General features: G+C 38.8%; 1 protein-coding gene across 2 annotated transcripts; it reads left to right on the top strand.

The window, feature by feature from the left end:
* The first annotated feature begins 279 nt into the window (after positions 1-279).
* LOC101477894 (endophilin-A2) lies at positions 280-12671 on the top strand. Of its 2 annotated transcripts, XM_004542473.5 has the most exons (9): positions 280-525; positions 6679-6747; positions 6902-7118; positions 7369-7502; positions 7753-7911; positions 8794-8897; positions 9256-9389; positions 9491-9550; positions 10242-12671. In XM_004542473.5, exons 1-9 carry the CDS (start codon positions 481-483, stop codon positions 10427-10429), a joined length of 1110 nt encoding a protein of 369 aa, XP_004542530.2. In that variant the 5' UTR covers positions 280-480; the 3' UTR covers positions 10430-12671. The 2 variants fall into 2 exon arrangements, with proteins under 2 accessions (XP_004542530.2, XP_004542531.2); XM_004542474.5 differs by lacking the exon at positions 9491-9550 and having other exon boundaries at positions 285-525.
* Positions 12672-12788: the final 117 nt, after the last annotated feature.

The following is a 12788-nucleotide window of genomic DNA, read 5'->3' as shown; positions in this document are numbered from 1 at the left end:
AGTAAATTAATTTAACACCTCAAATTAAGGTTTAGATTTTTTTTTTACTTTTTAAAATGCATTTTAATCTTTTATATTCAGCTATAAAATATTATTTGAAAATATAATAGGTGAATCAGTAGTGGAAATCGTGTGGAAAAACGAATGACCAGTTACTTATTAGAATAGAGAAACAACCTTTAGGCTTCAGTACTTGCAGTTTTAATATGGAGTAACGATACCTTAAGGTGGGCAGTTTATTAGTATTTTTATTTATTAGTCTACACGAAGTGCTTTGGTCTACTTTATCCAGCCGGATGGAGCCTCCCACACGAACCTGAAGCCAGGAAACTGTGGTTGCTTAGCAAACTTCTCATCCACGATCCAAAGTTTGGAGACGTGTTGCTCAGTCGCTGTTTGTGCTGTGAACTTAGAACAACTGCTTTCCTTACGTTTCCCCCCTTCTTTGAGGTCCAGGTGGCAACGCTGAAACCTGCAAAGATGTCCGTCGCAGGATTTAAAAAACAGATTTACAAAGCCACTCAGGTAAGCGCGCGACAGTTAAACATTAGCCTGTCGTTTAGTTAGCCATGTAGCATTCTGACTACCTGGTTAAGCACAACGGAAAACTTTAACAACAAACAATTAAACACCTCCAGCTTGCTGCATATACCATAGGCTATGTTTTTGTTAAACATTTCAGAATATGACAAATGTGTTGCTAACGTAACGGCTAACGTAAAAGTTAATAGTTGACTTTATCTTAGCTAATGCTAATTAGCGAAACATTGACACAGCACTGGTTAACCCAGCTGTTAATCTTTCTATAAAAGTTTTGTTTTCCTCAAGTCTAACGATTTGTATTTATGCACCCACTGTTTTCTGATAAATTACTTTTTCCCCTAAGAAAGTGAGACCTGGGAACAGTATTTGTACCGAGCTTCTACCAAAGTTTTGTACTACTTGGCTTGTGCTCTTGTTAAATTGATGTTAAAAGAGCAGCAGACAATCGGAGGTTTCTTTTCCGTCTCCCAAACAGAGACCTCGTACGTTGGGTGGAGTTTCTTCGTATCTTTTCAGTGTTTTGTTGTTGTTGTTGTTGTTGTTGTTTTCCATAGCAGGGCAGTTAGCCAGTCTTGTTCAAAACTAAGGTTCCTTATCTGTTTCTTGGTGTATCGCAACAACCCCGAGACAGATGAGCTGTCCTGTTAAGATGATAACAGTTAAAAGTAAACTAATTTTAAGTGTTTAAGTTTCATATGTTTCCCAGCTGTGTAAAATGATCTGTCATTATTTCTTAGATATTCTGTTCATCAGTCACCTGGTGTAATGTTCTTTTTTTTTTTTCCATCTTCAATAAGGAAGTATAAAACTCTAAGCTTAAGAGTTCAGTGCTGTGTTTTAAACATCAGCTTTTCTCATTGCTGAGCATCTCCTATGTCACATAACAAGCATGTAAAAACTGAAGCAGCACACGTTAACATAGACAGCTGAGGGATTTGAAAGCTTAGATTCAGATGATTACACAAATTTAAGTCTGTGCATTCTTGTTACATCATGAATTTATTGTACTGGGTTTGTCTCCAGCTTCCACTTATCCATTAACAGTAATGCTTGTTATCAGAGAAACATAAATAGCTGCCCTTTGATGTAAATGCAAAACCTGCCCATGACCTGCGTTGTCCCTGTACCAGCTTTGCTAACATCATGTGATATAAAAGGGATTGCGCTTACGTCGGTGGGTGTGTGCGTCCTCCATTGTAAGTAATGGAATCCTAGTAATGTGGATACTGCCCAAGCCAGCTTCAAACTCACAAGTAATAACACAGATCTAGTTGTTATGTTAGTACTGTAACAACGGATAGGTGAATCCACAGAAACCAGTTCTTGCTAAACTAGCTGCACAAGTGGTTTGCTAACTATACAGAACAGTGACCAGTTCCTGTCATAGAAAAATCAAGAATTATTTAATATGCTATGGCTGCAAACACACAAGATTTATACTGAGTGTTTTTTTTAATCTGAGTTGTACTACCTGGCCCAGCACAGCTAAGCATCTTGTCATTCAGGTTTTAAAAGAAAAAAATGGAGTGGAGATTATTAGTTGTGTAAGGTAATTGCCTAACAGACTTACGTCATATGGCCTAGATATTAATTACATATAGATTCTACATTTACATTTTAAAGTTAAATCTTAAATAAAATGTGCGATTTTTCAAATTACTGTTTTTAGTACTTTGCCCACACAAAACCCCCCACAATTTTTATTTCCTATAGCCACTGTTGCAGGAAACAACTAAATAAACAAGCCCTTCAGCATGTTTTACAGTTTATAAGTGAAGTGCCAAATCCCTGTGCAATATCACATAAATGCTGAATGGTTCATAACCGTATCAAAAAAATCAGTGCACCTTTAATTACTCAGATTATTAAGACTTCCTTTATGTTTGACAGACTAATCTCTCCTCGGCATGTGGCCACCAGTGTTGCACAAATTTCTGCCATTCTTCAGAGGCCATTTTTAATTTGCTCCTTATTAGAAGGACTTTGTGTTGCTTTACCCTTTATCTTATTAAAATATCCCAAACAAATACCCCAGACTAGAGCAGGGCGATATGGCCAAAAATATTTATCACGATATATATTTGAAAATTTGTGATAACGATATAACCGACGATATAATTGATGTGAGACAAAATACAACTCCACAACATTACTAGCGCAAAAAGACAACCTTCCATTTATTTTCACTTAAACAAGAAGCTGGTTTTTATGTACATTAAAGCTTTATAAAAATGTAACAGTGCAAATGCAAATTCCTTGCTGAAAGTTTAACCAAAAGGCATTTCCAGTAGAAATGGGCTGACATATCTTGAGCATAACCATATATAATATCCACTGAAGTTAAAAAGAGGTGCTTTGCAACATTAAGCTGCAGTGTGCAGTACGTATTTTTCGGACCATAAGGTGCACGGGATTATAAGGCACATTAAGCGAAACAAAGCAGTCAGATAAATCAAACTTTATTAAACTCATTCTTCTTGCTTCCTCCACTTCTGTACCATTGATTCATTAATGTTGAATTCTCTGGCAGCTGCTCTATTCCCATGTTGTTGCAGTATATTAATGACTAACCTCGTATTGTGGATGGATTATCTCAGTTGTTCTCCTGACTGAAGTTTGGTCCGTTTACAGCACCCTGCCATGCGATTGCATTTGTCTCTAACCATGAAGAACCTTCACGTTAACTTTTATAAGTGGAAAAGTGTTAGTGTTCGTCCTCCAGCTTCACTGTTTATGTTATGCTAACATAGCTGTGTCGCTAGCGATCACGTAGCACATCATTATATACCAGCTAGCCCAACTTCAGTAACCCTACACACGTCACTGCTGTTTAGTTTCCTGTCTTCATTTATGTTGGAAGTGATAGCAGAGCTGTACGTTTGATTTTTTTCAGAAATCTCTCAGTCAGAACATGCTATATCATGCTTAGGTAACTAGCGAAACTAGCGAGCTAACTTCCGCTAGCTTCCTGCTAACTTCTAACTCCGTTAAATGTAATAACTTTTGTTTTCATGGATGCCTGGAAGTTAAACTTTATAGTTACACCTGGTAAAGCAGCAATGCTGATCGTTTTATTAAAGATGAAAGAATTTAGACAGTTTTTAACTCTAAGTGATGCTGCAGTGTTGTTTGACCTGAAGAATACGGAGTTTAGGACCCAGATTACTCCCAGATTTAAGAGCATCTTAGTCCGACAAATATGACAATAACAACGGCCGCTTGCATGTTCTGCAAAAAAATGTGCTTTGTTGTGTATCTGACGGACAAACACCAAACCAGTTCCACATCACGGAAGTTGCACCATTTTTACAAACCAATTCTGGTTCATCTGTTTCACTCAACAATCGGCCATGTGCGTATGAAAACAAAGGCACTGCGCATGCGCGTTTTACTCCCATTCTATCGCGATATTTCATTTTCCTATCGTTGCCTAACATTATACCGGTATTACCGTGAACGGTATAATATGGCCCAGCCCTACCCCAGACGTGCAGGCCCAGGTCAGAGTTTTGTGTTTTTACCAATAATATAGAGCTGCCATGCCAGAGGAACAGAGGAAGACCACAGAGGAGATTCATGGAGCTAGTGGTGGAAGAGATCCTCAGTGTTGGTGTGAAAAAAGAGAATGTTAGGGATAGGGTGAGATGGAGGGAGATCATCCTTTGTGAGTGCGCATGCGCCATTAGCGTGCTGCCTGCTGTAACCCCTAATTTCCCTCGGGATGAATAAAGTATTCTGATTCTGATTCTGAAAGGGAGGAAGTGTGTAGTGTTTTGGCATTGTGCTTTGCATCTTTTGGCTACAGTATTCCCTTTTTGCCAGTTTTTGGAGACTGCCAGTCATCTTGTCAGACTGTGTCATGGTGTCATATGGATCATCCAACATATTTTTACAGAAAATATGTCATTATAATTCATTATAATTAGCCCATTTTGAACTTGGAAATGAATTTGATTTTAAAGTGGTAATTTCTGCTCCTTAGTATACTGAAGCCAAACCCTTTCACAGGAGCTGAATTGGTTTTACTTTTCTTGTTGGCCAAAGACATTTCTTGGACTAAGCTGAATTAAACCTGCCACTGTCTCGTGTGGTGCTCAATAGAAGATGGCTAAGCTAACATTGCAAGGTCAGATCTGCACCTAATTGCTTGTTTGAGGTCATTGCTGGAGGTTTGGTGAGTTATTAAAGCCAAATGTTCACTCACTGTTTTCCCTCCTGCAATGGGAATGTGTGTTTGTCTGTGTTCAATAAAGCACAGAAAAATAGTTGTATTTTTAACTCAAGCCTTTGATTAGTTTCAGATCAGATCAGATTTGTTATAAGGGCAGAAAACCACAGAGCTGCAATGAGCTAAGTTTTGACTTCCCACTGTGCATAACAACTTCTCATCTGGTACAAAGAGATTCTTTGATTTCAGTTTCTAAATAGGGAAACATCCAGGGCTAATCTATTTCCCATGAACCCTTTGGTGATAGGTGCTTAGGGCGAATTTCAGAGTCATTGAAGGTTAGAAAAAAACATTGCCAGGCCTGTGTACAATAAACTGGAGAGATTGATCGATCCATCTGTTCATAGAGTTTTATGTGTAGTGTGTTGCTGACAGCTGCACTGGACTGAACTGAACTGAAATAAGAGCGCGCACACACAATGAGCCTCTGTTTGGCTTGCCAGGAGACCTAGTGGAAGAAAGATGAAGCCTGCATCTGTGATTATTAAAATTATCCATGGATGTGGCTGTAGTGTAGGAAACTCTGCTAAAAGTCTGTGCTGGCCTAATGGAAAAAAGGAAAACTTCTAGTATAATTCCTTATGGAATTATGGTTCTAAGTAAAGAGGAAAGAACTCAGTCCCTCACACAGAGCTGAGGAGGTTGCTTCCCCCATGGAAAATGGACAAGTATTGGAACTTGGGAGTTAATTAAAACAAAATCTTGAAAGATAAACAACAAAGTTTTAAAAGCAACAAAAGCAAAGGCGTTGCAGAGGGTTGTGAAAACTGCCCAACGCATCGCCGGAGGACCACTTCCTGCCATAAAGGACATCTACAGGAAGCGGTGTCTGAAAAGGGCTGGGAAAATCATCAAAGACCCCTGTCACCCATCACATGGACTCTTCACCCTCCTGCCCTCTGGGAGGCGCTACAGGAGCCTCCGGACTAAGACCACCAGGTACCGGAACAGCTTCTTCCCCACAGCTGTCAGACTCCTGAACTCTGCCTCCTGACATCTGACCCACGTTAACACATGGACATACACACATCCACAACCACCTACACACACAATGGACAACTGTACCCTCATACACACAATAATAACATGGACTGAGCCACCACTCTCAACCACTAGCACTATAGCCTCTGTAGAAATTATCCACATATTTCACTTATCTTAACTGCATTAATGTATAATTCTCTGTAAATAATCATTCTGTACAATTCGATAATTTTTAATTCTACAACTGTTTATAAACTGCATAGTTCACATTTCTGTATAACTGTATATCTCATATTTCTGTATAGTTTTTTTAAATTTCATATTCTGTATAGTTTTTCATATTTATATCCTGTTCATAGCCTGTACTCACTACAGCCTGTACATACTTATAGTTATAGCATATTCATAACATACTTCATACCGTGTACATTATAACATACCATAATAGACCCATTTCTGTAATATACTCACATATCTATATTATTGCTAACATATATTTGTAATATATCTGTATCATGGCTAAAGCACTTCTGGATGGAAACAAACTGCATTTTGTTGCCTTGTACTTGTGACATGTGCAATGACAATAAAGTTGAATTCTATTCTATTCTAAAAGCACAGGTGTCCTTGGATCTGGAAGTGGATAGAGTTGTATGCAAAGGGTTAGGCATTTTGTGTTGGCGCAGACAACCAGCATTTTAGATTCTCTGGAGATTATTTAGAGAAGCCAGAATTTGTCAAGCTCAAATGTTTACAACATTTGTAGAAAAAGTGGCTTACAGTTTTCAGAAACATTCACAGGGATATCAATAGAAATTTTATATGAAATATTTTTCTTTTTCAGTCTTCGTAATCCTCCGTGAAGGCCAGTCAGAATGTTAATTTCAGTCAGTTGTATTTTTCTGTTTGCTCTGGGTTCACAGTTGATGAGTGAGAAGGTTGGAGGTGCAGAGGGAACCAAACTGGATGAAGACTTCAAGGACCTTGAAAGGGTATTTATTGCATTCCACATAATACTTACAGCTCATGTGTTTAAGTTGTATTAGCTTGTTGAAATAATTTCTTCCAGCTTCCTTTGATTTACATAAGTGGCCCTAATGGCATTCAACTTGCATTAAATTTTTTTCATTTCTTGTGTGCCACCAGAAAGCTGATATTACTAGCAAAGCAGTAGTGGAAGTCCTCAATAAAACAACAGAGTACATCCAGCCTAATCCAGCAACGAGAGCTAAGCTTAGCATGCTCTCCACAGTTTCCAAAATCCGTGGGCAGGTCAACAGTCCAGGCTACCCCCAGGCTGAGGGCCTGCTGGGGGAGTGTATGACTAAATATGGACATGAAATCGGCGAGAGTAGCAACTTTGGTAAGAACAGCAGTTAATAGCAGGAAAAGATATAAGGTAGAAGAGGCATGTTATACTTGATAGCATATGCTTTAAATTAGGAAAAGACACAAGAATGTGGACAGTATGATAGGGGAGTTGTGTGCATTTGTGAGGGGGTTGCCGACAGACATTGTTAATTTGGGGGCTTTGTTGTGTTTGATTGTTGCTAATTACATGACTCATATTATCTTAGGCATGCTCATGCTAATTGTGTGTGCATTTTCCACAGGTGGGGCTCTTATAGATGCAGGAGAGTCAATGAAGAGGTTGGCTGAGGTCAAGGATGCGCTGGATATTGATGTGAAGCAGAACTTTATTGACCCACTGCAGGGAATCGCTGAAAAGGACATCAAAGACATTCAGGTAGACTCAAAAGATTTTGCGCATACAGGCCTAGGCATTCACTAATGAGCTCTACAGTCTGCATGTGAGTTACAATGTTATAAAAAAGTATTCAGAATCCAAGCTGACATTGAATTACACTAATGACAAAGAACATTTGTCAAAGCAGTTATGAACAAGTGAAAATCTTTTGATGTTTGTATGATAGTATATATTCTGTGAAATTTCATCCTCCTAATTGTAACACTAATCTCCCACCCCCACTTTGCAGTTCCACCTGAAGAAGTTGGAGGGCCGCCGTCTAGACTATGACTATAAAAAGAAACGTCAAGGTAAAATCCAAGATGAAGAGATCAGGCAGGCCCTGGAAAAGTTCCACGAGTCCAAAGAACTGGCTGAGCGCTCAATGCACAACCTCCTGGAGACAGATGTGAGTATTAAGTAGTACAATGTGGCTTTTAGAACTGCTGCGCCAAGTTCCTTCAACAGATAGTTGTAAGAAAACCTGACATTGTTTAATGAGTCTGATGTAACAAAAGTATTGATGTGATTAATGCCACATTTGTGGCTCTGTGTAAGACCAAAAGGATTAACTTGTAGGAAGACTGTATAAACTTAGATTATATATCTGCAGGAGTGCCAGTGAGACACTCTTTGTTATTCTACAGCACTATCAGCATTATGCATAATGAAAAATACTTTGATAGAGACTGAATGTATTGTGACAAGAGATCCCCAATGAGTTTAAAAGCAGCAGTAGCTTTTAATTTTGACCAATTGTTAACCTAGTTCAGTGTCAACAAACATGGTTATTTAGTCTATAGTCATCTTTAATCATTTTAGCAAGAATAATGATTTAGGGCAGATTTTGTGGCTGCCAAGCTATCTGTGTACCAGTACTTGCAGATCTAAGTCTAGGAGGAAATGTATTATAATGCAAGGTATGCTGATGGATTACTTGTTAAAGTCTGTAATGGTGCATTAATACAGTAGCACTAAACTGAGAAAAGAGTGGCAAGTCACATAAGAAACTACGTAGCGAACATGAGAACCATGTGAAATTACATTGCCCAACTGTTTCACTGTTGCATGTTTTGGAAATGCATGTAGTTGGCAGCTCACAGGTTCTCCAACATCAAAAAACACAAGTATTTAAGGGCAGTACGTATCACCTGACTTGCCTTGTTTTTTTTCCAATGTGCTGTGCAGTTACGCGAAACCCGTCAAACCTGTTTGGTGTGGTATTTGCTGTCACCATGTTTCGTTTCTTTTTTCTGTTTTTTAAATACTCATCATGTTTCTGCCTTTGTAGGTGGAGCAGGTGAGTCAGCTGTCGTCTTTTGTGGAGTCTCTGCTGCAGTATCACAGACAGGCCACACAGATCATGGAGGAGCTTTCTGACAAACTGAGAGAAAGGTCAGCACCAGACTATTTTTGGAAAGTGGCATGCCTTTTGTATGTTGAGGCTTCGTCCTCTGGCTCATGACAGGATGATTCAGCCGTATCTTTTATCCATCTGATTACATCCAATGAATACCAAGCTGCAAAATATGTTTAGTTTTTTGTTTTTCTGTTAGAGAAACAAAATATCAGTTTAGTTTAGAACTTTAGATCATTTTGTTTTCTTTTAATAAAATGTGTCTAGTTTTTGTGATTGGATTAAAGCCCAAAATAAGATCGGCCAACTCTTTGTTAGCATGTCTGTATTTGTATTGGCACATCTTCTACTTGTGAGCTCAAAGAGGTAATGGTTTGTGATTCTGATTGTTTGCAGGGTAAATGATGCTCAGTCTCGCCCAAGACAAGAGTACACACCCAAACCCAAACCAGCCTTTGATTATGGAGAAGTAGAACACTCAAACGGAGGATGCTCTTCATCCGCTTCAAGCCCTCCAGCTTACTCTTCTGGTACACTTCTTTCATTCTGTTTTTTCCCTCTTCATATTGTGTGTGTGCGTGCGTGCGTCTCATTCATATGACTGATGTGTCTTTCCTTCTGCAACATTAAGCAAACACAGCACAGTATCAAGGGCCATCCTTCCAAAGACCGTCCATCAAGAACAGACGGCGTGAGTGGACAGAGGAAGAAAATGTGTCACTTGCACTGAACTTAAAACTATTACTACTACTACTACTCAGCCTGTTGCACATCTTTGTAGCAGAAAAGTTTATGCATTAGTGTGAAGTGTCTCACTAGCTTTGCTACACTGTGATTGGTGGGTCAATTAATAACCAAGGCTGCAGATACATACATTCATTCATTGGCAAACAAAAACACATCTTAAATAACCATTGAGTATGGTATTATGTATGAAGTTGTATGTATCTGACAGCTTAGTGCACTGATGACTGAATCTTCTGAATCTCAAGAAGAAAAAAAAACAATCGTGATGTACCCAAATATTTAATTTGCAGTTTAAAGTCTGAATCAATTCTCAGACAAAAGAGAAGAAAATAATGGGGAAAATATGTAGCCTGATTTGTACTCCTGCATTGATTTCTTGAGGTTCAGAAGGATTCTCCTTAAGCACACTGGTGACTAACTTAAAAGTCTTTATGTTTCCAGTTTTTATGACTTGGACTTCATGGCTACAGAGTGGACTGGAAAACATTGGTGTTAAATTCCCTATAATGAAAACCTTTCAAAGGAGAATATACTAACCTCGTTGAAGGGAAATTGTTTCCATGGAATAACTGTATTTGTTTTTTGTTTTGTTTTTCTCCCTTTCTCCATCTCTGTGCCTCTGTCTCTTTCTTTAGCTGAGCCTTGCTGTAAGGCCATGTATGACTTTGAGCCAGAGAATGACGGAGAGCTGGGCTTCCAGGAGGGTGACATCATTAAATTGGTCTCTCAAATCGATGAGAACTGGTATGAAGGAAGCCTCCGTGGAAAATCAGGATACTTCCCCACCAACTATGTTGAAGTGATGGTCCCTCTGCCACACTGAAAACAGCAGGGGTTAAGATTATGAAGAGTGGAGGATAAAGGATTACCAGATCTCTTGATAACAAAGATTATATAAAGAGTAAATATCAAGACAATGACCAATATTATTTTGTATCTCAAGGTTAAAGAGTACACACAGATTTGTAAAAACATCAAGGGCAGAGGAATGTTCGATGAGCCAAATTATATCGTAATATTTGGGTGCTTCTGTCATATCCTGAGTTTTATAGCCATTCTCTATGCACCTGTGCACTTTTTACACTACACCTCTATCACCAGGACTGATTAAGAAATGCTGAGAGAGAATGGTGTTTGGGGAAGAAATGGTCTACAAACTCCTAAGTGCAACAACTTTATTTTTCTTATCCTGTTTTTATACTCAGAATATTACGTTTCGTTCTATGCATTGTTCATATTGGTACTACACACATGCATGCGTTCCTCTAAACACTATTCATACACTCCCATTTTTAATCTCTGTACCTTAAGGCCTTAGTACTGTGCGCCAACATGGAGGACTGGCTACCCTTTATCAATGTTTAGTCTCTGCCGCCCTCTAGTGGTCACAGAGTTTCTTCTTAGCTCCTTATTCAGCAACACTATTCTGTGATGTTTGTTGGCTGTTTCTTACCAAATCTATGTTGGGTAGTTTGTCCTAAGTTTTAGTTTGCAGATGTTGAAACAGCGTGAGTGAGTCAATAGATGTATTTTTTTCTAAACATTGGTAGTTTTAGCATTAACAAAAAGAATTGCAGTTAAACTCTAAAAATTACAATTTAACATTATGTAACGCAGGTTACTTACAACCTAGATCATACTGCCCTCATTTTATTCAACATGGATGCCAAAGAATTTTTTTTTTTTTTTTTAAATTTCCAAAATGCAAAGGGCTGTTCGTGTGCACAATTGTGTTGATATTTCAGATGATTACATGCAGCATCCCACCGTTCATGTTGTGCAACGTTACACCAAAGCCAAAACCATGTTCTTTTAGTTCCTGTTTTCTCAGGCTCTATTGATACTGCTGGCAGTGTCACTCATAATGTTCTGTGGGGTGTGTTTTTTTTTTTTTTTTTTTTTTTTTTAATTCAGCTGTTTGTTTCATGAACTTTCTGTCACTGGTGCATTTTCCACGTCAGTGCTCGGGTGAGCTTGGCCTTATTATTCTAACCTCCAATTTGATGCGTGGAATTTAATCTGATGTGTGTTTGGTGTTTTTTGTACCTGCCTCAGTTTTCAGGCCGAAACTGCATCAGACCTGATGGGGGTTACTATCTTCCAGTGACTGTGTACTGAATTTACAAATAATAAGGAAGGACCTTTGCACAATGGCTGGTTTCAGTTCCAATTAAGCCTATTACAAGCAAACTATGAACTGTCATGGTCTGTGCTGTTCACTAGAATGCCAACTTTCTCCTCTTGTCATGATCCCCTTGTTAGACCGCCCCCTGCCCCACTCATCTCTCCCATCTCCATTTAAACTGAGAGTGGAACAGACAGGTCTTTTCAGCAGGCAAGGGCACACAGCACTGGATTATGCCCTCCCCCACTATGCGTTATTCACCACCTGCCCCTGTGCCCCTACCCCCTTTCTCATTATCTACCCCATCCCAAGCCCACGGTGCCTCTGAGGCTCAGTCTCCCAGTCCATAATACCATCATTGCTATCACAGTAGATACCTCTTAATGTTTTGCTTGCATCTGTGCTCTGTTATTAGTGGTATGCATTGCACCGGGGGTTTGGCATAGCAGACTAATAATTGTGGTTCAGGTGTGGGTTTACATGCCTCATTACACCTAATCAAAAGCCCCCTTCCCAAGTTTAGGAGAGGAGGAGGGTCAGGGACTCAGGGGCTCAGGTTGAGCTGTTCTGTAGCTTGTATAATATTCATGAAGAACAAAGGGCTAAGATCAGCTTTTGTCAGCTGCTGCTCTTACTGTGGAAATAAAGCTTTTATTTCTTTTCCCCCCCATCATGCACGCTTTTGAATTTTCTGTGAAAGTAGCCTAACTTTTTGTATGTTTTTTTTTATTCTAGCTTTTGCCATATGCAATGCCTCATTTTTTGTAACTGTGACACAATAGGGAGAAATGTTGAGACTAAAAGTGGGATTATCCTGGATTATCTTTAGGATGTATGAATTACCTCTATGCTAAATGTAATCTTGTGTATTGTATAATTAATGTGGTGTATGAATGAATGCTGTCCATTTGCTTCTTTAAATAAATGTTAAGTAATTTGTCCCGTGTGTCTGTGTAAAACTAAACTGCTACAGTTTTTGTTTTGAATTTTTTTTTTTTTTTCGTTGATTATCACACAATACATATTTTGACGTTTCGACAAATGCTCTTTTTTTTCT

This window comes from Maylandia zebra, linkage group LG18 (genome assembly GCF_041146795.1).
Source record: "Maylandia zebra isolate NMK-2024a linkage group LG18, Mzebra_GT3a, whole genome shotgun sequence".
Classification (NCBI taxonomy): Eukaryota; Metazoa; Chordata; class Actinopteri; order Cichliformes; family Cichlidae; genus Maylandia; species Maylandia zebra.
This window is presented reverse-complemented; position numbering and strand designations above follow the sequence as displayed.